The sequence below is a fragment of the Penicillium coprophilum genome, assembly GCF_028826855.1.
Source record: "Penicillium coprophilum strain IBT 35676 chromosome Unknown utg000006l_segment0_segment0, whole genome shotgun sequence".
Taxonomy (NCBI): Eukaryota; Fungi; Ascomycota; class Eurotiomycetes; order Eurotiales; family Aspergillaceae; genus Penicillium; species Penicillium coprophilum.
Window position 1 is genome coordinate 1,444,476 of NW_026622725.1, and position 25,459 is coordinate 1,469,934.

Sequence of the window (25,459 nt, forward strand, 5' to 3'; positions counted from 1 at the left end):
CGAAAGGAAAAAAAAGTTGAGAGCGGGATGAGTCAGCAATCGATAAGGTCTCCCCAGGGTCCCGACCTCGCGGGGAGAAGATGTCTCTGGAGCTCTTGAGAACTCCACCTTCAATAATAATTTAACTGTGATTTTCAGATTTGTTGAAGATTTCGTTCCATATATTGAAGCTTGAAGATATTTCTCCCCTTTTGTTCTCAGGTTCTTGAAGCGAGGTGATTCTTCTCTGCGCTATATAAAATCGCCGAAATAGGATAAAACCATTGTGGAAGCAATGCCATTGCTTCTCCCCACGTCTTGATTTTCTCGCGTCATGTCGAATCTTCGGGTTCTCTGTCGAGATCAGCCTCAACGTACAATTGCGCTGGTCTCGTCAGACCATGCTCTAGTGTTCTACTACACATCAACAGATACCAGTGCGAAGGACAGCCCACGCTGTCAAGTTGAGTTCTCAGACTTAGGGGAAGTGGACCTGCAAGGCTACAGGCCTTTAGGATATGGCTATGGTACCCTTGGTCTTGTTACCCTCAATGAAGATGTATTTGTTTGCGTCGTCACCAGCTCCTCGCAAGCCGCCACTGTGAGACCCGGAGAAACCGTGTCGAGAATTGACAATGTAGGCTTCTGTATGTTTCCCACGCAAAGTCCCTGTCGAATCATTTCTAATAATACCAGATTGCCTCAATCGTTCAGAATACGAGTACGGCCTGGACCACGAGACTGGGCCTCAATTCGCTGCCGAGGAGCGACTTGGCCCAGACGGGAAGGATGTGGTAACTGACCATCCTTTCCTGGCGTTGAAGAAGCTCCTTGGAGATGGAAGTTTCTATTACAGCCTCGATTTCAACCTCACAGATCGCTTACAGGACCGGTAAGCTGTCTGCTCCTTGCTCTTCACCAGCCGATCTTCTTCGACTAACAATATTACAAGGGCCAACAAATCCGTGGCATTTGACATTGACACCCTCAATGAAGATATGCTGTGGAATTCTTACATGATTAGTCCGCTTCTCTTTTTCCGGAGCCACTTGCCGCCGTCCGATAAAGCCAAATTAGATGCATCGCAGATGTTGACCTGTGTTATCCGTGGATTTGCCAGTACCCTGAAAGTACCAGCGACCATCCCAATCCTTCCTCATGTGCGCACAAACTTTCCTTCTATGTTGACGATCATATCCCGACAATCTTCTCGGCGTGCTGGTACGAGGTTCAACTCGAGAGGCATCGATGATGATGGGCATGTTGCCAATTTTGTGGAAACTGAAACTATCCTGTGGGTTTCACCCGGCATTGTATTCTCATATGCTCAAGTCCGCGGCTCGGTGCCTATTTTCTGGGAACAAGCTCCAGGTCTCATCCCGGGCCAGCAAAAGATCGAGGTCACACGGTCAAGCGACGCAACACAACACGCATTCGACAAACACTTTGAATCCCTAGAGCTGGAATATGGCGCGGTACATGTGGTCAATCTACTAAGTGAGCTGAAGCCCGGGGAGGCAGAGTTGTCATCCAAGTTTCGACAGCATATCAACAAGAGCTCGACCCGACAGAAAGAAGGTGATGGGACGTCTCCACGCCGGAGCCTCTTGCGAATGACCGAATATGATTTTCTTGCTGAGACCCGAGGTCCTTCGGGATACGAAGCCAGCTCCCAGATCAAGCACGAGCTTATCAATTCATTAGATGAGTTTTCTTATTTCATGTCGGAGGATTCAGGTCGTCCTAATAAAACTTCCTACGACGGAGCTGATGCAGTAAACAATTCTCCGGTCATTCTACAGCAAGAGGGTGTTTTTCGGACCAATTGCCTGGATTGCTTGGACAGAACAAACCTCGTCCAGACCATTATCAGCTCGATGGCATTCGAGTCATTCTTATCGCACCAAGGCGGCAGATTAAGCTCGGACTTACAGGTTCGGCATTCGACCATTTGGGCTGACAATGGCGATGCTCTTTCGAAGATTTATGCCGGGACTGGTGCCCTCAAATCTTCCTTCACCCGACACGGAAAGATGTCACTTGCTGGGGCACTTGCAGATGCACGGAAGAGTGCAACTCGACTTTATGTCAACAACTTTACAGACAAAGCCAAACAGAAGACGATCGATCTTCTCTTGGGGAGGCTAACAAATCAAGTTCCTGTATACCTCTACGATCCAATCAATGATTTGGTCATTGAGGAATTGAACCACCGAGGCCCGGAGTATTCTTCCCGCAAACAAGTCCGGTTTTGGGTTGGCACCTTCAATGTGAATGGGCGCGACGAAGGCCCAGGTACCGACCTCACTCCGTGGCTTTTCCCAGAGTCAGATGAGTCCGACGAAGATCCGGCAATCTTTGTTGTCGGGTTCCAGGAGATTGTCTCCCTAAGCCCTCAACAAATTATGTCCACTGATCCCAGTACCCGCAAGGTTTGGGAAAGAGCCGTGTACGATTGTTTGAATGCCCATTCGAAGATGAAAGGGACTGGAAAATATGTGCACCTAAGAAGTGGCCAACTAGTCGGCGCTGCCGTCCTGCTTTATGCGAAAGAGGATTCACTCAAGTACATCAAAAATGTTGAAGGCAGCGTGAAGAAGGCAAGACATCCTGAACTCTCGAAGGGGCTCTTCCAACTGACTGGTATTTACAGACCGGCCTTTCCGGGATTGCTGGCAACAAAGGTGGCTGTGCTGTTCGCTTCGACTTCTCTAACACGAGCGTTTGCTTTGTTACGGCCCATCTTGCTGCTGGGTTCGCAAACTATGATGAAAGAAACAGGGATTATGAGATTATTGACCGAGGTCTGAGATTTCAAAAGAACCGGTCAATCGCTGATCATGACGCAGTGATCTGGCTGGGTGATTTCAACTATCGAATTGGATTGGGCAACCCAAGCGTAAGAGAGCTCATCTTACAGCAAAACTATCAAAGGCTATACGACAACGATCAGGTAAGTCAGATATATTCTGGGTACCGGTGTTGGTCTAACAACAACAGTTGAATTTGCAGATGGTAGCGGGGAGGGTGTTCCAATTCTATTCAGAAGGCCCAATTAAATTCCCGCCCACTTATAAGTACGACGTTGGAAGAGATAACTATGATACATCGTAAGTATCCTGTGAACCTAACCAAGAGGCAACTAACATATGGCAGTGAAAAAGCCCGGATCCCCGCATGGTGTGATCGAATATTATGGAGAGGAAGCAACCTGCGGCAAACAAACTACCAAGTTGCGGACTTGAAAGTGTCTGACCACCGTCCAGTCTGGGCAACCTTTGATTGTGTCATCGATATCGTCGATTATGCACTGAAAGAAAGTCTCAGGCGATCAATATACGAGGAAAAACAAGACCAAGGTCATATTTCTCTTGTAGACTCTATCTCTCTTTTGGACTTGGACGACGACGAAATCACACCACACGTTCCTATCGCACCGGGGCTGCCACCGGCAAGCTCTGATAGAGACCGATGGTGGCTGAACAATGGTAAGTATTTCGGTCTGTGGAGATAGTGAGTTTGCTAACATATGACAGGCGCATCAGTGAAAGCAACGGTACAACCACCGAAGCAAGGATATATTCCAAATCCCCAACGCAAATCCAATCCATTTTCTGCAGATGTCGATTGGGTACCAAGTCCAGACTCGATGGAGAACAACCCCACCGAGCCTGTTGAAGTTACGAGGAAGCCCATGCTACCCCCCCGGCGTGACACTTTCAACTCGTCCACGGGGTCTTTATCACCTCAAGCAGTTGAAACTGGAAAAATTCGACCGGCTGTTCCTCGCAAACCACTATCACTAAGTTCTCAGGGAAAAATCAGGACAGTATCACCTGGGGGTCAACACCCGTCACGACAGGACAGTCCAGAGAGTGGTGTGACCGCCAGTACTGGCTCTACAGATCTTCTCAGTGATTCTGGCAGTGAGCAGATCGAGTGGAAGCCGCTGTTTCAATGATAGTGGCCCATTTACAGACACAATCAATAGAGATATCCGATAGATTCTGGATATGGATCATAATCTAGCGATGTTATAATGGTGGATGTCCACATGAAGATCAGGCCTGCCACCTTTTGTGCCGTGCTTCCAATTCCTTGACCTCGATTCATGTCGTAGGGAGTGAGGGCTCGACATTGTGGAATGACCTAGGATGACTAATATGACTAAGTCAATTGATGTCATCTCTGACCGCCTTCTCTCTTCACGCCGCCGCCTTTGTGTTGATTTCCCCCAGAGTATAGGGAGTAAATGACACCTGAGATCTATTTGATACATGTATATCATATATTTGTCTATAGACAGCAGAATGATCAGATCTTTGATCTTAAGCAGGATAGAGTGATATGCAGCTTTGTTCAAAGGACCTCAACAGATCAAACCAAGCTCTTTCGCTATCTCCATCTCATGTCTATAGTTTCCTCTTTTTGGGGGTGAGCAAGGATATTAGGGATATGAGTAAAGTGTTGAATGTATCGCGTCGAACACTAAAGCGCCGATATTACGCTTATCTACAGCGTTAGTCTTCGAAACCACTTAATTTCAGGGGGTCCTTATAAGTATGTAGTAACGTGTCGACTCAAGAAACAACGTGGCCTTTTTTTTGCCGGCATATTGATATCGTGTATCCCTTCCCCCATCTCTCCCTCAGAACATATTTCCCCTAAACCCATCATGGTAGGTGTCACCGTAATATATATTCACGGATCATTAACATCTGTCAGGCCCAAACACCACAGCAACGTCGAGCAAACGAGCGCTTCGCGAAGACCGAGGCCGCAAAGAGAGGGAAAGGGCCAACCACGATCAAACCGAAGAAGAACACAAAGTCTCCCCTTTCAGCTAGCTGGGTCGGTATGTATGTCAACACAGTTGGATTGAACCATGCTAAAGAACGCCCAGTGTTACTCGCTTTCGTTGTTTGTGGCGGGATCCTCCTGGAGCTCCTACGAATTGTGCCTGACCTCTGGTCCACCGTGATCTCATGGTTCACCCGGCTCACAGGATAAAATGGACTTCAAGCGATGAGATTACCCCCTACTGCGCCAATACCCTTTAGCTTACAACCGATATGTTTCGAGTCAGCATGACCCGACCATCCCTCATACCCCTAGATCCCACTCACGAGTAGTCAACTGGACCAGGGGACGAGGGATGGATTCGGGGGACAAATGAATGTCAAAACCAAGATGTTTTGCATCTGTCACAGAGCTCTTTTCTTTTGAAATCTGTATTATTTAATTGTATCTCACTGTTGCTTGAGCCAGATACCACCCATGTTGCAAGATTTATTCCGGCCTAGAAGATAGTCATTTCTCTCCCGATAGCTTTTCTGGTTCCTGTATCTTCTTCTTTCTCTTCTTCTTTCCTACCACGGGCGCTGTAGGATCTTTCACCACCGGGTTGACATCTCGGTCTAACGCAACGTGCTTTTTTGTCTTCTTCTTTTTCTTGACCAGGGTTCCTTCTGCTGGAATGCCCTCTAGTTGGATTCGCTCAGATGCTCGCTGCATCCGCAACCGTACTTCCTCCACTTGTTGCATTGCTCGGGCCATTTCTGTGTCCCCTTCATCTGCGGGGACTTGAGGGGAAGAAGGCCCGTTTGCCAGGGACAAATTTCCTAGGCTGCTCGAGTCAACTTGGAGTAAAGAGCGCTTATATGTAGGGTGCTTATCACCGCCCTTGGGCCTGGATGCATCTGTCAAAGTGTTTTGGGTTTCAAAGGTCTCATCGCCAGCAACTACCAATTTGCTCACAGGGGGTCGGCGACTTCTTTGGCGATCGAAATCAACATGGCGGAGCTGTTCATCTCCCAGCTTCAAGTCAACTATGGGGATGGAATCAATGTCTAAGACTTCGCCGTTGGATGTGTTTAGGGCTTCGTGGAATGGCGTAGACGGGCCAGACGAATCTCCGGAAGGAGCAATATAAAAGGGGTCATCCTTAAAGCGTTCCCTACGCTCGAGCATTCTTCTTTGTACTGCATTAGATGATTCGACTGGCACACCGGCAAAGTTTTGATACGATGCATGGGGCTGCAAATCAACCGGCGCAAGATCACGAGTCTGCTTATTGGGATACGAAAGTTCAGGAAGATGATAGAAGTCCGATGCTTCCCAGGGTTTTGAGTCGTGTGGTGATGAGCTTTCCAGTTTGCGGCAGAGTCCTGACAGATCGTGGCTGAATGCCTCCTCTAGGCGAAGGCTATCCGGCAAGACGACCTTCCTCTGTGCACTTGTCGCAACAGGGTTGAGTTCGAGCCCTGTGAATAGGTTTGGTATGACAGAGGCGAGAAGAAATGGGACTTCTTGTGTATCGGAAGTCAATGCCTCAGCTGCTAGGCGGAGGACCTCTAGAAACTCGATGGCTCGCTCTTGGACATCCAAATCAGGATGGGCTGCCAAAGCCTCCAGGAACTCAACGACTCGAGCAAGTAGAAGCGACATCTCACTTTTCCAAAGATCTCCTGGTTGGCCGGTCTGGCTAACCTGAACAAACACTTTGGGGATGGCTTGCAAAAAGAGGGAAAGAGTTCGGGCGGGAAGCGATGAATTAGAGATGTCAATCAATGACAGCAGTGTCCGGTTAGGCGACAGCAGATATTCAGCGTACTCACCGACGACCCAGGCGACAGGCCCTAAGACACCATCGCCGATGTTTGAACCCGAAGGGAAAAAGGTTGATCTGTTGTCGACAAACATGAGAGACTCGGCTGCTCTTGTGGCCTCCATGCGCACACCTTTTACCCTTACAGCGACATTGCGAATCTCCGTCCCAATTCGGAAAGCAGTGTTCATCCTCGGATTGGGTATAGCCTCTTGCTCTTTCGGATGAGCCCAATCGTCTTCATTCTCCGACGGTGGGAGAAGTCCGACTAGCTGTACTAACACAGCGACATACCACTCAAAATCAACAATCTCGGAGTAGTTCTTTTGAGAGCAAAGATCCAGGATGCGGTGAACAACCTCGGTCTGGTAGTCGCCGGGCCATAAAGTTGGGTTTGGAGGGGTTTCGAAGGTTTCGGGCGCATCAACCAATTCAGCTGCAGGGGCAGACGCCTGTTGCAGCTGGTCTAGTAGACGGCTCACAACTGGCTGAAGGGAATCACTGCTGATCATTCCAACGGCAAGATCTAAAGCCTGCAATCGAATAGAAACATCCGCGTCATCCAGACAATCCATAATGACGTCCTGCTGCATGGAAACCAACGTTGGGTGCGTGGCAACAATGCGGTTCAACGCTAGAAGTGCAACATATTTGACTGCCTCGATGGTCAACGATTGAAGATTTGATCACAATGACGGGATACTCACGATTAGGGTCACTATCCATAACTATCATACCCCTTAATTTCCCCACACAAAGAGTGGCAACTTCATCTCTTTCCTGGAGATTCTCTTCTCCGTCTAAGATGCCCCCTTGAATGATGCCATTGATACATTCATAGAGCAAAGACATTGCAGAGGTCGTTTGAATAATATTCGTCAATGGACGAAGTAGTTTGCGGGTCAGCCTTGGCTCTAGCGGGGTTAACGTTGCAAACTAGAAAGGTCAGAGGGTGCTCAGAAGATAATCATTCCACAAAGGGGCATAAGGGACTAACAAGTTTGATGATCTTGATAGCCATCCAATTATTGCCGCTATCAACCAGAAGCTCAAATAATCGAGGCGCCAGAGGCAAGAAGTCATGAGGTCGTCGCCATCCAAGCTCACAGACCACGTTAATCGCCGCAGTAGTGACACTACCATCTTCTTGATCATCCATCAAATGGTCTTTTATTTTAGGCCATGCCAACTTCAGAGCTTCGGGATACACTAAAGCAAGCCTATAAAGACAGACAATCGTTTTCTTGCGCACCACGGGGCTTGAGTGTGAAAGTCGGGAGAGTAGTTCGGGAAGCAAGGACATTGCTAGAGAAGGTGTAATGATGTGCGGCAAAGTAATCAGAGGGAGTGACATGTTAGGAATACTGGAGGTGACAATATCCTGTGAAGAGTGTTAGCGGCTACAAGAAATTTGAAGCCATGCAAAGTACACACCTTCTTCAGCAAGTTGGTTGCCAGCATCAACACTTCAGTGTCTGGTCGAAAGCTCTGTACTGCTCCGAGATATCCGACTCTTTTCTGGAGGTATTTGGCGGATGACATGACTTCAAGGACGTGGAAAGATGCCCATGACATGTCATACCCAAACATCTCAAGGTAAATGAGCTTCAAGAGGGCTGTAGCCTTTTTGTCTATTTGGGGATCAGTATCATATCCATTATCAGGTGAACAGGTAGTTGGTACCCATGTCTTGTGTCTTAATCTCGGCCTTGCATTCACGCAGGGAACTCTGTATATATTCATTTTCACCTCCCTTATGACCCCGAAGACCTTTGATAAGGTCGTAAAGCGATTTCTCAAACCTAGAATACTGGAGATCAGTATTGATCAATCTGGGATGGAAACAGGATGCCCACATATTGTCAAAGCTATCGTCACAAGCTCGGGTCAGGAGAAGAAGAGTGCTGAAGCCTCCTAGTACGACTAGAGGTGTATCATAAATTGGATTGACAGATCAGGCATAATTCAGAATGAGAATCAAAGATGGTAGATGGATGCAACCCGAGCTCCGCGGGGTGGAGAGTTGGCGTTTGGGGATATCCCCGATAAGGGATCACGGGACTGGGCGCCAATGAAGCTCCGGTGCACTCTGTTCTCTTGCAACATTGAACCTTTAACAACCTAATTGGATCACCCCTGCTCTCGACTTGCAATTTTTTTCTCCCTATGATTTTTTGTTGAAAGAAAAGAGGAGAGAAAGAAAGGTCATTTGCTGCTGTCTATCATGGCTGGTCCTGTCGCTGATATCCGCGAGATCAACGGATCAGATCTGATATCTGCTCTTCATCTTGCCCAACAAGCACCAGCAATCCTTGGCCAAGAATCCGGGTCTGGAAGTATTTCCAATTCTTCAGATACTGCAGATTACTATGCACGATTAGAGCAGCTTATGTTAGCCTGTCTTCGAACAGGGGATGACCAGTCAGCACATACCTGCCTGAATCGCCTGAGCCTCCGATTTGGTCCGTCTAATGAAAGGATTATGGGGCTTCGGGGCCTGTACGAGGAGGCAACCGCCAAGGATCAGTCGACGCTAGAAAAATGCCTGCAGGAATACGACAACACCCTGTCGCAGAGTCCGGTGAATGTGGTCAGTATCGGCTGCAAGTATGGTTGTGGATTATAGACTAACCATACCCACAGCCCATCTTGAAGCGTCGTGTGGCGTTGTTACGCTCGCTCAAGCGTCCCTCTGACGCAATCTCCGGTCTTATTCAACTCCTGGATGCAATCCCTACCGATGCCGAAGCCTGGTGTGAACTAGCCGACTTGTATCAGTCAGAGGGGTTAGGTTCCCAGGCTATTTTTAGCCTTGAGGAGGCTTTACTTGTGGCTCCTAATTCTTGGAACGTATGATTCATCTTTATATATCTTTTATTGCAGTTACTAACATGAAATTTTTAAGATTCATGCCCGGCTCGGTGAATTGCTATACATATGCGCCTCCGATGGGGACACAGCCCGGCTCCTTAGGAGGTCGGTGCAGCACTTCAGTCGAAGCATTGAACTTTGTGACGACTATCTGCGAGGATTTTATGGGTTAACTTTGGTAAGTTAGCAATCATGGCGTTGACTCATTCCCATTCTAATTCCCCGTGTAGGCCTCGACACGGATGCTTGACAATGATTACGCAGGCGTATCAGGTCAACTTTCTAAAAAGACCCTGGAAAGACTGAAGGCCTTTGCGCTCCTAAAGTTGGGCGAGATTGTTGAGTCACGGTCAGTCGATGACCAACATTGGGCATCGAGTCGGAGTGAGCTGATTGCAGCCAAAGAACTGCTGAATCGCCAGTGAAGTAATATTTAGGCGGCTTAAAAACACCAGAATACCCTAATCAAAACATGTTCTAGAGTGTTCCATTGTATGGAGTATGTGGATGAGAGTGTATAGAGAGGGAGGGAGGGACGTATCTTGGGCATTTTGTTTGGGCAGCAGATGTGTCAAAAAGAAAAGAACACACAAAATGCCCAACGGGCCTAATAAACATTCTAAGAAATTCGGCTCTTTCTTTTCTTTCTGATTTTTTACCTTTGCTTTTCTGTATGATATATATATATGAATTGGTGTTCTATTCTATATGCTCCCATCTTTCTTTCCTATCCTATCCCAACCACCCTGTCAAGATACATTTTTTTTTTGGTCTAAGAGAAAGATTTTCTTCTTTTTATTCCACTGTATCTAAACAGGTCAAATCAAAAGAAAAGGAAGAAAAAAGATAGAAGAAGAAGAAGAAGAGAAAAAAAAAAGTCCATGCGCAACGAGTCTTCCCCCCGCGATCTTTTTTTTACATTTCTTTCTCCTACAAACACTTCTGGTCCCTACCTGGGTATTCCCTCACTTCGCTCATGCGAGAGAGTGAGAGGACTCTCATATATATATTCCCCGAGACTTCTTATTGTCTCTATGACGTATGTTTGGATTTTGTTTTGTTTTCCCCCCTTCTTTTTCTGGAAACTTTCTCACCCCCCTCTACAGGCTCAGTATCTCCATTGATCCAGACCCCCACGGTTCGGATCCCTATTACTCTGACGACGGTGGGTCGTCCGGTGTTCATGTTCCCACATCTTCCGAGTTAGGAAGTTATGACTACCAGGATTATGATGAAGACTGGGCGGATTTGTCTTTCCCGGATGAATTGAACTCATCTGATTCAGTCTCCCGACCAAGAACTTCGCACCGCAGTCGTCCGCCCCACGGTTCACGATCCGCTTCGGGCCGCCGCCCAACGTCGCGACGTATGGTTCCAGAACATCAGTCATTCGTCCCTCGAGGCCGAAGACAATCACCAGATTCTCCCGACAGTGATTCCGCCGACGACTTGCCACCCAATGCTGGTCGAAATGATCGGAGAGCGTGGCAGCAACCTATTCCGCCTGCTGCATACCCTCCTAGCCAGTCCCCCGGTCCACCTTATCCCTACCCCCTCCCCCAGGTCATGGACCGTATGCCCACCAAAATCCTCCCCCAATTACATCAGAGCTTATGAGAATTCCTCACCCGAGCCAACCCAATCTCTATGGTGCCCCGCCTTATGGATTCCCGCCTCAATTTCAACCTGGCCCTCATTTTCTTCCTGATCAACCCCAACTTCATCCACGACATGCGCCTCGCCAGCCGCCCCAGATGCACAATCCAATGCAGCCCCCAATGGCGCCAATGGCGCACGCGATGGGCCCACACGGTGCCCATCCCGCTTACCCAGGATATCCTCACGAGTTGATGGCCTACGGTCAGACTGGTTTCTATCGAGATCATCCCGGCTATTTCGGCGCACCGATCCCAGGCATGATGCCTCCTCATTATTGGCCACCGTATCCCCCAGTGCCTTCTCCTCCAGCACAGCCCGAACCTAAGAAATCTCCCCCCCAGCACCTGCTCCCGAACCTGCTCCGGCTCCGGCTCCGGCTCCGGCCCCAGCCCCTGAACCTGCTCCGCCACCACCCCCTCCACCGCCCCCTCCACCAGTAGACACCGCCAAGGATGAGCAAATCGCAAGGCTAGAGAAGTTGATCATGGACGACCGTAACGAGCGCGAAGCGAAGGAGCTTGCCAAAAAGCAGGCCATTGAACGCGCGGCGGCCGAGAAAGCAGCTCAGGATGCACAGACTGCGCATGATAGGAAGATCACCCTGGAAGCTGCGGCGCTTGCTCGAGCGGATGCAGAAAAGAAGGCAGCAGAGGATGCCGCAAAGGCCAAGGAGGAAGCGGAGAAGGCCACCGCGGCGGCCGCTAGTGAGGCGGCGGCAGCAGCAACCGCCGCCGCCAATGAAGCAGCTGCCAAAGCGGCCGCTGAGGCTGCTGAAGCGGCTGCTAAAGCTGCCGAACCGCCGCCACCGCCGCCACCCCCGGAGAAGAAGCAACCTATCAAATTTAAGGACGCTGTTGGAAGAAAATTCAGTTTCCCATTCGAATTATGTGCGACCTGGAAGGTAGGTCAACCCCCCGCTTGGTTCATTTACCCTTGTGTTCTAACCTTGGTTACAGGGAATGGAAGAGCTCATCCGGCAGGCTTTTCTCCATATTGAAGTCATCGGTCCTCATGTGGCTGAGGGGCATTATGATCTTGTTGGGCCAAACGGTGACATCATCCTCCCACAGGTGTGGGAAACTGTGGTCGAGCCTGACTGGGCTATCACTATGCACATGTGGCCAATTCCTGAAAAGCCTAAGGAAGATCCTCCTCCCCCCGCGCCAGAGCCTGCCCCGGAAAAACCTGCCGACCCACCTGCCGAGCCGAAGAAGAAAGCAGATGGTAAGAGTGACAATTTCAAGTACCCCCAGAGACATGCGCTTACCTTTTATCTAGGCCCTAAAAAAGGTAAGGGCAGAGGAGCAGATGTCCCCGGAAGTTTCGCGATGTGGATGTTAGGTGGTACCAATCGCCGGGGAGGCAAGGGGGGTCCTAAAGTGGAAAAGAAGTCTGATGCCCCAGCACCTGCACCTGCACCATGAGAAATTCGTTTCTGCCAATCACCCTGCTTGATCTGAGGTGATAACTGGTTTGGTTTCAGGTCGCTTTTGGCCACTATACCTATAGACCTTCTAGGCAAGAGAGAGGCATGAATGTTGCTTCTGCTAATACCGCTTGGAACATGATGATGAATATGATCAATGTCTGTAATATGTTATACGACATCAACTTTGGATTGCGCTTAAGACTGATATCAACTCAAATTTGTATGTTTTTCAGGATGTCATATTCGCTTAGGCGTTGATGTAATATTATGTAAGATAACGCATAGGAAATGTAACAACATAGAATTGCCTGTATGATAGGGGCAAACTACAATCGACCAATTGGGAAAGAGTAGATTAGAGAAATGCTATAGACACCCACCTTACTGTTACGCACTAGCTAACTAGTCACGGTCAGGTTAGACGGTTCAGGGTATAGTTACCTTAATACGCCTCGGGTTGTTCAAAGTCAACGATATATCCGTTGTCTCTATTGCCTGTCACTGGGCCTTACTATAGCCTAAGTCCTTTGAGGGAGCAATCGAAGAATCGATGCCAGGTAGAGCGCCGAGCAGATCTATACCAGGGTATTAGTCTAGCTCATAGTAGGTGTTAAGTTATAACTAAGTCTTAGTGTGTCTATAGTCCAAAGGTATTTATTGTTACCAGCCAGTTCTTTAAACAAAAGATTATATTTCAACAAGAGTACTAAGTATAGAAAGAGAAGGAAAAGTAAGAAAGAAAACTCTAGGATAGGATCCTTTATAGGGTCCTAACACCACTAAGTATATAAACAATATAAACTCTATTAAGGCGGAAATATCTAGTAGAATCCTTTTAGCGGAAATCTTCTTAGTAGAAAAGATCTACCTTCTAGATTATTATATAACCCCTAACTAAGAATATATTTAGTCCTTAAATACTAGCTTATTATTATTACTATAGTCTTTAAGGACTTAATCTTCTTTATTAGTATTAAGCTATTCCTATAGATATATAGGAGGACTAGGTTTTAAGGGGTACTATATATAGAATTCCTATACTTTCCTTAGTATATACTTTATATTATTAGTAGGATACTATTATAAATTAAGGTTATATCCTACCTATTATACTCTATATTATAGCTTCCGATAATATATCCTAGTATCTAGAACCTTCTTAACTTCCTATTTATCTATCTCCCTAACCTATATTAGTAGAGATAGGTCTATATATTATCCTTCTAAGGGCTCTATTATAGCTATCTTTTATAGCTTACTTAGGTAAAAGATAGGGCATACTTAGATTATCTCTAGTAGATCTATCTTATAGGAGTTACCTACTTTCTTAATTGCGGAGCGAAGCGAAGCAACCCATATCATAAGGGCTCGGTGTATGTCACGTGACCTTGCTCCTATATAAGGTCTAAATCCATAGGATTCTAATGCGGTGAAGAATGATCGCTGAGAAATGGCGGAATAATTCTACTGGGCCTCTGTACTAGAGGGCTAGGTACTGAAAGTTCTTATCACGTGATATAAACTGGCAAATCCGAGTCCAGCGATGATTACGTAATCAACACGCAGTCACTAACTAACTAACTAACTAACTCTTAATAAGTCACTTCGCTTCACAAGGTCTATCTAGTGGCTGAAGGCCACCAAGATCCCTTATAATCTTATATAGTCTACTAGTTAGGTATAAGAGCTTTCTACTTAGCTAATCCTAGAGCTAGTCCTTTATTATAATAAATACTAAGTCACTAACTCTAAAATCCTCTTCTTAGTAGTATTTATTTACTTAACAAATCTATAACTACTATAACTTTATAACTTACTCCTTAGTCTAAGTCTAGATATCCTATAGCTTAGAGAGTATTTATTGCGGAGCGAAGCGAAGCAACCCATATCATAAGGGCTCGGGTATACGTCACGTGACCTTGCTCCTATATGAGGTCCAAATCCATAGAGTTCTAATGCGGCGAAAATGTCATCGCTGAGAAATGGCAGAATAATTCTGCCGGCAGTAGATATATGTTGTACACCAAGCCCAGCAATTGAAATTATTTATCACATGATATAAACCGTCTGAATCTAAATACGATAGTGATTATATAAAAAAAAAACCAGTACCTAAGTAGGTAAAAACCTTGTCACTTCGCTCCACAAGGACTATCTGGTGGCCGAAGGCCACCAAGATCCCTTGTACTATACCTTACTTATTTAGTATTACTATCTCTTAGTCTTTCTAGTTAAATATTATTAAAGGTTTATATCCTCTTTCTATAAAGAAAGGTAACTTCTTTATTATATCCTAGGGGAGAATTAAAGCTATAAAATTAACTATTAGTAAGATCTCTAACTAGTTATCCTAGTTCTATTTAATATATAGTTATAATCTCTATACTATATACTAATTTATAATCTTACTCTATCTATCTATTTAAGGGTAATATATAGTTAATAGTTTTCTCTTAATCCTAAGGATCCTATAGAATTTAGTCTAGAATTTAGAGATAAGCTATTCCCTATAATTAGATATAATTATTTCTAGAATCCCTATAATTTAAATAATTGTAAGAGTATACAATTATCAGGTATAAGGCCTGTTAACTGGGTAGGATATAAGGCTTAATGATTGGGAGAGAGGATTAAATATATTTTTTAAGTTGTAAGACTAACTCTTGTAGGAGGGAATAGGATCCTAAGGATCTTAGGGTTCTTATACTTAGATATAGTACCCTATATTTACCCGAACTAAGTACTGAGCTGATTACGAATTAACCCTGCTTTGACCCTAGGATATGAATGATATACTTAGGTAGATAACTAAGTATTAGAATTAAAAGGACCTTTATCCTTTACAATTATCCTCCCTCTCCTATATAGATATCCCTATCTACGCCTAAAATAGACTATTAAAGTAGGATACTTTCTTTATCTAGTGGACCCTAATTCTAATAGGATTTTTAAGGCTAGCCCTTTTATAAATAAAGGCTCTCTATTTATCTTTATTAAGAATTTATACTTAAGGGGGTTTATAATTATAATTCTATACTATAACTATCTCCTTATTATATCTCTAATTTCTTATTCTAATCTAATTTAGTTAAAATATACTTAGTGTATAAAGTACTTATATACTAGTATTAATAGTTAGGATATAGTAGATACTAGTAAACCGATATCGATCTAGTGTTTCCTTAGGACTACTAATTCGAAGAAATACTAGTAATATATCGAACGATACGATATATATGTGTCCTACTAAGGGAATATAGGGGGATACTTACAATCTAGTATTAATTCTAGCCTAGGCTAAGTAGATATATTCCCCTAATAATAGGTATCTCTTATAAGATATTATTTCTTAGAGACTATAAATAAGGGGGTTCTCTAATTAGTTAAGGACTTTATAGTAGTATATTAAGCTTCTAGGTCTATATATAGTTTTAAGGGTAATACTAAAGTAGATAAGGGGGATATATATAATTACATACTATACTATTTTAGGTATATATCGCTAATATTTTAGTAGCTAATTGATGACAGAGAAGATGATGATATTCTCTATCTAGAAGCAAGACTGAGAGAGAGAGAGAAGGAAAAGAAAGCAAGTATGAATAGGATACTAAGATCCTATTTATACTGCCAAACATGACGGCATATCAAATATATTTGATTTATATGCTTGGATGCCTATGGCATCTGACATCCCCCTCATAGATCAAGCATAAAAATAAAGCAAAAACCCTCTTATTCTAAACCTAGCTACTATATAAAAATCCTAAATTAATCCTTCGCCAATACCTTAGTGAACCTATTAGCTATGTTATACTTGGATTCCACCCTACGTATGCTGATATGACCTTATGTAACAGTATCCTTAACGAAGAAATATCTCAATAAAAGCCAGCGATTAGCTGATCTACCCCCTTTCTTAGAGAGTAGGAGCTACGAATTAATACTATTAGTATAGATAACTGTAGTATTAGGCCTCGGTAATTAAAGCGAGTCGGCCACTTTATTTAGCTATATAGTATCTCTACTAGGCCAATTAAGGGTATACCACTCTACTATAGTGGTAGAATTAGCTATAATAGTCTATTTCTTCGTGAACTATATCACTAGAGAGCTAGCGAAAAACTAGATAATACCTTCTATTAACTTACTATCTTACTAATCGGTGTGTGATACATTAGAATATACTAAAAATTGTAGTTTATTAGACTTTATAAGTGTAAGCATAATAATAATTGTAAGATATATCTATATACTATGGTGTGTGAGCATAAGAGATATATTTTACCGGTAGTATCTAAGAGAACCTTAGATATATTATTTACGGTAAACTATATTATGACTCACAATATATCGCCATAAATCTAGGATATCATAATGAAGTCATTATATTATTAATGACTTTCTATGATATTCTATACTGCTAGAGCTTGCCTATATAAGGAATGAAGGATTCCTAGCTAGAAAATAATAATGAATACAACTTTTCTCACCTCTCACCTATTATTATCTACTTAAGCTAAGTATAAACCTCTTTATATCTTATATAATATTGTATTATATAAGATAAAGCTTACCTAATACACCTTCCCCTACAAAATATTATAACCTATTATTAGGCTATAATATTATTTCTGCTAAAGTGCTCACAATAAGGATAATTCCTAGATTAGGATATTAGCGAAGGTATTTAATAATGTGATAAAGTGCTTCTATATCGTATAACGTAGGTTTCGCTAATTAGTGCTATAGTCTTATCACTATAAAGTGAATATTAGGCCTAGTTTTAACTACTAGCTAATTAAGTATTCTAACCACCGATTAATAGTAGTCGAAGCTATTGTTATCGAGTAAGGCCTCTAAATCTTCTTTAATTACGGTTTCTCTCTATCCTATAGGTAAAGGAATATCCTTAATACCTATAGGATCTTTTATATATAGGCACTCTATAATAAAGAGATTATCCTCTTTTTGTAGTCTCTAACTAAGGTATAGTTTAAATACTATTTCGGTTTACTAAGGTCCTTTATATTATAGTATTTTTAAAGTATAGAAACCACTATTTAAATCTCTATATTTATTAGAGCGGCGATAATAAAATTATCTATATAGATTATTATAATTATTAGGCCTATCCCTTTTCCTTTAATATAGATATAAGGGTTATTACCTAGGGGTAAAAAGCCTATTTATCGAAGCTTAGAATCTATATCTTTATTCTAAAGGTAGGCGCTATCCTAGAGTCTAAATAGTGCCTAGTTTAATAAGTATACCTATTAGTAAGAGGTCCTATTAGAGTACTCAAATCTAGTTAGTTACCTTATATAGATAACCTTAGTATACTCTCTTAGAGTATTAATATACACCGCTATAAAATTAACTTATCTCTATCTAAGGTTATATATTGTAATAAGCGTTAATATAACCTTAATTATATATTTAGAAACCACTAGGGTATAAGATTCCGCTCTATCTTTATCCTAGAAGTTTCTATAGACTACCTAGTGGGCTTTAAACCTATATACTTAATCCTTTATATTTATTTTTAGTGTAAATCTCTATTGTCCTAGAAGGACTTTTAATTATAGAGGTTTTAGGATTAGGGTCTATATTCACTTAGTGGTAAGGTCCTTAAGCTATTTCTCTATAGCTTCTTTCTAATATATCTAGAAAGGTAACTTCTCTACCTACCTATATATTATAGGAATATTAATATCCTTTATATATAGCGGTTTATTATTAAATATAATAGGTATAGTAATATCTACTATAGTATTTATAGATCCTTTAGCTTCTAATAGATCCCTAGGTAATCTTAATCTCGATCTTTATATAGCTCTCTAACTATCTCTATCCTATTTCTTATATTTAATAGAGAGGTATTTTTAAGTAGGGTTATAATACCTCTCTAGTGGTATACTAATATTAGCACACCTTAAGCGATAAGGTATAGGTTTAGTGATTAGATTAGGGGTTAAAGAGATTAAGATAACTTCCTTATTTTACTCTTAAAGTATTAGAGATTATAGGGCTTCTTCTTCTTCTTAAGCCTTAATTATTAGTAAGGAGAAGGGATATTAATATCCCCTTCTTAGTACTTTAGGTAATAGAGTTAATTCTATAGATCTAGTTTCGCTAGATCTAATCTCCTATTTAATAGCTAACACTTGATTCTTTATTTTAGTTATCTCACTACCTATTCTTAAGACTTATAAGGTTAGTTCTAGAAGCCTTCTCCAGAGTTCTAACCTCCTAGTTTAGTCTTCTACTTCGCTAGGAGCTTAATACTTAACTATATTAGTGATATCTTCTACCCTTACGCTAGTTATAACTAGAAGTTATATCGTAGGAATTATACTCCTTAGAAAAATATTAGGCTTTATTACTAGTGGTATAGGTAATGATTTTTGTAATTATAGTATTATAGGTATAGTCTAAACTCTACCTTACGCTCTTAAGAGCTAGATTCTCGCTAAGGGTATAAGGAGAGTGTCCCTTAGGATTAACTTCTCCACTTACTATAAAGATCTAGGTATATTAAGGAAGCTAATATAGCCTCCACTATTACCTAGTGGTCCTTCTAGCTCTAGTGCCTTTCTATAAGAAGGTAGATCTCTATTAGAATTATTATCTCCTAGTTATAGAAAGCCTATATCCCTTAAAACTTTGATCTTCTTACTAATAGGGTCCTAGACTTTAAATATATAACTATTATCCCCCTTATATCTAACTAGTATTCCTTTCTATACCCTTAGGGATACCTTTTTTACCTAAGTGCGCTAAGCTCTTAGGATATATATATAAGTAGTGGATCCCTATAGTAGAAGGTACTTTAATATTAGCTCTAGATTTAGAATATTAAGGTCTCTTCTCTAATATATTAGTAGCGATATCTTAGTCTTAGGGTTAACTAATCTATTTATAATATAGATAGTAGTATCGACTATATAGGGCTATATATTTTTAGGTATATTAGTGTTAATAATTATTATCTACTAAATATTATTAATATAACCCCTAAATCTCTTAATAACACTATTTAGTTAGGCTATATAGGGGGTATAACTTTAAAAGTTATACCATATTTTACCTCCTAGTTAATAAAGTTTTTAAACTTAGTTCTACCATCTATTCGCTAGATTCCTAGGTATTAGCCTATAAGGAGCTTAATCTTCTTATAAAAAGAGGTTAATTTAATAAAAGCCTCTCCTTTATTAGTGAGTATAATTCCTTTAATATATTAAGTTATATTATCGACTATTAGTAACTAGTATCTCTCCCTATTTAGACCTATAGGCTTTATTAGTTAAGTGTTAATATAGAACTTCTATATAGTATCCTATACTTATTCCTAGATATCTTAGGAGATCTTTTACTTCAACTTACCTAGGAAATAGGCTTTATAGTTAAAATACTTATTTCTATATCTTTTATTATCGCTAAGTTCCTCTATATAGCTTAAAGTTAATAAGATTTTCGCCTTTCTAGTATGGCTAAGTTATCTATATATCTCTAGAGTAGTTACTTAGTTAACGATACTAAAATTATATAGTTAACCTTATTTACTTTCTTTACTATAATTAGTGGGTAAAACTAGATATAGAACTCTAGATATTATTTTAGTATAACTAATAGTATTTCTATTACTATTAGTAAGTAAATTCGATCTTATATTATAAGATATATCTTAATCTTAAAGAAGTTTCTATATCCTAAGAAGCTTCCTATAACCACTAGGGCTAAAATAACCCTAGGTTAAGAAGGAATAGATTATTCTATTCTATAGGACTATTTTAACTAGGATTTCTCTATATCCCTAAGTAATAACTCTCTTACTAGAGTAGTCCTTATATATATAGGTAGTAGTTAGATTATCTTAATAATAGGTATAGAAATTATTAAAATTATAGGTTAGGGTTTTATTAGATCCTATATCTAGAAGCTAATTATTAAGCCTAAAATTAGGGCTAGCTACTATAATAGCTATATTACTTCTACCTTCTGCCTTTATAGTAATACTATAGGTCTAAACCTACTTACTACCTATCTATAAAGCTAGCGGTGCCTCTAAGATATAGGTATATTATCTTATAGGATAAGGACTATACCTATAGTAGGAGTATATACTATTCTTATCTTTCTATATTCCCTCACATTTCTTATAAGCGTATTTATAAATATCCTTTCTAGCTAGAGGCTAATTATAAAGGCCTTTCTTCTTTTTGGAGTCTTTATTCTTATCTTTAGGTATAGAGGTATTATTATTATTATTTCCCCTATAGCCTCTATAGTTACCTCCTTAGCCACTATATTTTGATTTTGATCTATATCTAGCTTAGCGATTAGTATTAGATATACTATTAAGATTAGTAGCTACTTAGATTTCCTAAAGATATTAATTAAGTTTTATATTATTAATAGTACTAGGTTTAACCTTACTAATCTCTTTAAGAATAAAGCTAATCTTTAGGACTTTATTATATAACTATCTAAGTATATTAGATAGCGTTTAGAAAGGATAGGGACTAACTTTGAACCTTAAAATTATATAGTGTTAGTTTTATATTTAAAGGATAAATTTATAAGTAGTATTAAAGCTTAATCGCTTAATGTTAAAGTATTTCTACCACTTATTATATATATTGTCTACTTTATCTCTACCTTAAACTATACTTATTATCTAGTCGAATATAGTATTAGCTTCTTCTAGGATATAAGCGAGATTCTTAATCCGCCTTTATAGGTTCTAATTAACCTATAGGAATAGCTAAGTACTAATAATTAATGACTAGTAAACCTATCTTATATATAATAGATCTACTTAGTCTAGTCGAGGGATATCACTTTTAATTAAGTCACTAAATCCTATTAGTTTAAGTGTTATCCTAACTCTTAATTCCTAGCTCCTTAGACTTATTGTGTTATATTTAAGGGCGTTAATCTTATTAATATCGATTTTCGCTCTATCTAGGAGATTGGTTCCTTAATAGCGTAGAACCTCTGGTTCTACTAGTAGATCTACTAGTGTACCCGGAATACTAGGTACCTAGGTACTCTAGGAACTTTCTATAGTAATTAATTCGTATAAATTAGCGTGCTCTCTCTAATATTAAGAGATATATCTTGAATTGAGAGAATAATACCTCACTTTCGGCTTACTTTTACCTCTCAATAAGGTATAAACCGAGCGAGATATAGATCTCTTTTAATAAGAAATCCTAGTGAATCTCCTAGATAAGGAGATATGGTTCCTTAATAAGAAACCACTAGATAAACTAGTATAGAAGAGTGCTAGGAGTCTTTAAACTAGCATGAAAAGGCGCTTATAACCTGATGACAGAGAAGATGATGATATTCTCTATCTAGAAGCAAGACTGAGAGAGAGAGAAGGAAAAGAAAGCAAGTATGAATAGGATACTGAGATCCTATTTATACTGCCAAACATGACGGCATATCAAACATGTTTGATCTATATGCCTGGATGCCTATGGCATCCGACACTAATCTATATTTCTTATCGATAATTTTAAGAGATTTAATATATAATATACCTAAATCCTTATTATTAACCTTTATAAAGTATATTACTAAGGTAGTAGTACTAGTATTATATTAAGTCTAGATAATATTTATAGCTTAGGGATAAAGAATATATATTATAAACCTAGGTAAAGTATAATTTCCTAGATTTAGTCTAGGAAGCTAGTACTAGTATATATAATCCTATATTAGGTATCTCTCTAGTAGTATATATTAATAGTCTTAAGTAATCTTTTCTAATTCTATTATTTAAACTATAGGTAGTAGAGAGTGATTTTAGTAGTAGTCTATTCTTATTTTAATAGGGTAATATTTTTTAAGGGTTTTAATAGAAATAGTAGGTATAATATTTATTATATTATACCCCTTATTATAGCTTCCTTTTTTATAGATTTAGTTATATTATTATAGATAACCTAGGTTTATTTATCTTTTCTTCTTAGGTCTATATTTTTCTTATTTCTTTAATATCTTACTTTATTTTAATCTACTATTTTATTGTAGAATTACCTTCTTTTTAACCCCTTTTTATACTTATATTAGTATTAAATTAATATCTCTAATTATATCTCCTATCTATAACTCTCCTTATAAGCTAGTATAGCCTATCCTATAGTAGTTTACCTAGTATATAATATACTTATAGATATCTCTTTAGGAGTAGACTAACACTAATTTATAGTCTCTCTAGGTTTTTTTAGTCTATTACTTTACTAAGACCTATAATAGTAAGAATTACTAGTATTATAATTAGCTATATAAGCCTTATAAGTTAGTAAGTGACCTATTTTATTCTGGCCCTATTTTAGTACCTAGCTATACTAATTTCACTTAATTTTTATAGGTTCCTAAGGGTATTAAGGGAAACTATTTTAAGCTATTAGCCTACCTTTCTTAGGTAGAGTTATTTTAGTTAAATATAGCTAGTAGGTATAGCCCCTCTTTAGATATATTTATAGATAATAAGGCCACTAAATTACTCCTACCTTATAAGTTTATTATGGCTATTATAGAGGCTATATAATACCTTCTTACTAGCTTTAATAATTTTATTAAGCCCTATTACTAGGCTTATAGATTAACTAGGGTAAATATAACTTAGGTATATACCTTTCTTTTAAGTGCTTTTATTGCGGAGCGAAGCGAAGTAACCCATATCATAAGGGCTCGTGTATACGTCACGTGACCTTGATCCTATATGAGGTCCAAATCCATAGAGTTCTAATGCGGCGAAAATATCATCGCTGTGAAATGGCAGAATAATTCTGCCGGCAGTATAAAGTAGATATCCGCTAAGCCCAGCAATTACAATTCTTTATCATATGATATAAACCGCGCGAATCTAAATTCGATAGTGACTACGAAAACCCAGTACCTACTAGGTAAAAACCTTGTCACTTCGCTCCACAAGGACTATCTAGTGGCCGAAGGCCACTAAGATCCCTTGTAAAGAACTCTTAGCTATAGTATTAGTATTCTAAGTCTAGAGAGTATATCTAGAAGGAGCTAAATATATAGTAGTGGTTAAGTTAGATTATAAGAACCTTATATTCTTTACTACTATAAAAGTGCTTATATAATAGTAAGTATAATAGGCTAAAACCCTAGTATAATATAATTTTAAAATCGAATATTATAAGGGAATAGAAAATAGCTAAGTAGATATACCTAGTAGATAACTAGATTATAAATTAGGAACTAAAGTAGTAGAACCTACTATCCTAAAATAAAATTTAGATAGAATAATCTTATATAACCACTAGATACTAGCTACCACTATAGAGCTATAAGATAATAAATTAATTTTAAAGATTAAAACTAAAGTAGAAAAGGACTAGGTTTAAGAACTAGCTAGAAACGAAGGTAACCTTATTAGAAATTTAGAAGGAATTATCCTAATATATAGACTAGTCTATATACCCTTAACTATAAGGAAGGAAGTAATAAAGAAATATTATAATAACCCTATATATAGATATATAGGGGTAGGAAAGACTATTAAGTATATCTTATAAAACTATTATTTTCTAAATATATATCGAAAAGTTAGATTCTATATTAAGAACTATAATATATACTAAAGGAATAAACCTATATAATATATACTATATAGAGAAATATAGCTATTAGAACTACCTATAGAAGCCTAGGAGTAGATTATAATAGACTTTATTATAAAACTACTAATCTCTAGTAGATATAATATAATTATAGTTATAGTTAATAGGCTAATAAAATATACCTATATAATTCTAACTATAGAAACTATTACTACTAACTAGATAGCTAATATTATCCTATAATATATAATCACTAACTATAGATTACCTACTAAAATTATATCTAATAGAGATAAGCTATTTATATCGAATATATAGTAATTATTTATAGATTAACTAGATATTAAGCTAAGACTCTCTACTTATCTACCTACTATAACAAAATATTAAAACTAAGTAACTAAGCGATAAGCTAGATTATCTATAATTAGGACCTTTCGAAATCGATAAAAAAAATTAGATAAGTAAATTATCGATTAAAACTCCTATATAGTATATAAAGACTTTACCTAGTATTTTATATCTTATTATTTAAACCTATACTAGCTAATACTAAAATCGCCACTAATATAGACCTTAATATAGACACTAAAGAAGAATATAAAGTTTAATATATCCTAGTAAACTAATAGTACAAGGGATCTTGGTGGCCTTCGGCCACCAGATAGTCCTTGTGGAGCGAAGTGACAAGGTTTTTACCTACTTAGGTACTGGTTTTTTTTTATATAATCACTATCGTATTTAGATTCAGACAGTTTATATCACACGATAAAGAATTATAATTGCTGGGCTTGGTGTATATCTACTGCCGGCAGAATTATTCTGCCATTTCTCAGCGATGACATTTTCGCCGCATTAGAACTCTATGGATTTGGACCTCATATAGGAGTAAGGTCACGTGACATATACCCGAGCCCTTATGATATGGGTTGCTTCGCTTCGCTCCGCAATAATAATTAGTAATAACTTCTAGTATAATAGAAAGGATACCCTACCTTAGAAAATATATAGGAACCTATTATAAATTTAAGGGGCTACTACTAGCTTATTTAATAGTACTACTAGAAGGTAAAGTAAACTCTAGAATAGTAAGGGGTAAGGAAGACTTAGAATCCTAGAAGGAGGAAGGGAGACTAATAATCTCTAATAATATCTAATTAAAGTTAGGATAATTAGTAGTAGTAGCTAACTCCTCTAAATTATAAGTAGAAGGAGGAAGCTACTTAGGGGATAAATACTTCTCCTTAAGAATTTAAAGAAGCTTAGTATTATACTCCGATATTTTAAAACCCTTTTACTTTAAGAAAGCTATTT

At 39.4% G+C, this 25,459-nt stretch overlaps 6 protein-coding genes across 6 annotated transcripts; 4 read left to right on the plus strand and 2 right to left on the minus strand.

Moving 5' to 3' along the window:
• Nucleotides 1-313: 313 nt before the first annotated feature.
• Nucleotides 314-3,940, plus strand: N7500_009512 (SacI domain and endonuclease/exonuclease/phosphatase family protein; the record flags this gene model as incomplete). Its single annotated transcript, XM_056680651.1, has 7 exons — nt 314-626; nt 676-871; nt 932-2,570; nt 2,633-2,932; nt 2,980-3,089; nt 3,136-3,467; nt 3,516-3,940. The coding sequence occupies 7 exons, from the start codon at nt 314-316 to the stop codon at nt 3,938-3,940; spliced, it is 3,315 nt and encodes a 1,104-aa protein (XP_056528033.1).
• A 714-nt stretch (nt 3,941-4,654) lies between these two features.
• Nucleotides 4,655-4,989, plus strand: N7500_009513 (RAMP4 family protein; the record flags this gene model as incomplete). Its single annotated transcript, XM_056680652.1, has 3 exons — nt 4,655-4,657; nt 4,705-4,834; nt 4,883-4,989. 3 exons carry the CDS (start codon nt 4,655-4,657, stop codon nt 4,987-4,989), a joined length of 240 nt encoding a protein of 79 aa, XP_056528034.1.
• A 300-nt stretch (nt 4,990-5,289) lies between these two features.
• On the minus strand, nt 5,290-8,444 carry N7500_009514 (putative AP-3 complex subunit delta; the record flags this gene model as incomplete). Its single annotated transcript, XM_056680653.1, has 5 exons — nt 5,290-7,241; nt 7,294-7,522; nt 7,584-7,967; nt 8,021-8,217; nt 8,270-8,444. The coding sequence occupies 5 exons, from the start codon at nt 8,442-8,444 to the stop codon at nt 5,290-5,292; spliced, it is 2,937 nt and encodes a 978-aa protein (XP_056528035.1).
• Nucleotides 8,445-8,810: 366 nt separating this feature from the next.
• On the plus strand, nt 8,811-9,882 carry N7500_009515 (uncharacterized protein; the record flags this gene model as incomplete). The annotated part of the gene is made up of 4 exons (XM_056680654.1): nt 8,811-9,176; nt 9,230-9,436; nt 9,492-9,635; nt 9,688-9,882. 4 exons carry the CDS (start codon nt 8,811-8,813, stop codon nt 9,880-9,882), a joined length of 912 nt encoding a protein of 303 aa, XP_056528036.1.
• Nucleotides 9,883-10,564: 682 nt separating this feature from the next.
• N7500_009516 (uncharacterized protein) lies at nt 10,565-12,540 on the plus strand (the record flags this gene model as incomplete). The annotated part of the gene is made up of 3 exons (XM_056680655.1): nt 10,565-11,030; nt 11,458-12,017; nt 12,073-12,540. Coding segments are annotated over 3 exons (1,494 nt in total), but the record flags the coding sequence as incomplete, so codon positions are not given.
• A 3,854-nt stretch (nt 12,541-16,394) lies between these two features.
• N7500_009517 (uncharacterized protein) lies at nt 16,395-19,673 on the minus strand (the record flags this gene model as incomplete). The annotated part of the gene is made up of 6 exons (XM_056680656.1): nt 16,395-16,478; nt 16,697-16,732; nt 17,972-18,025; nt 18,996-19,063; nt 19,114-19,142; nt 19,636-19,673. The coding sequence occupies 6 exons, from the start codon at nt 19,671-19,673 to the stop codon at nt 16,395-16,397; spliced, it is 309 nt and encodes a 102-aa protein (XP_056528038.1).
• Between the last annotated feature and the right edge of the window lie 5,786 nt (nt 19,674-25,459).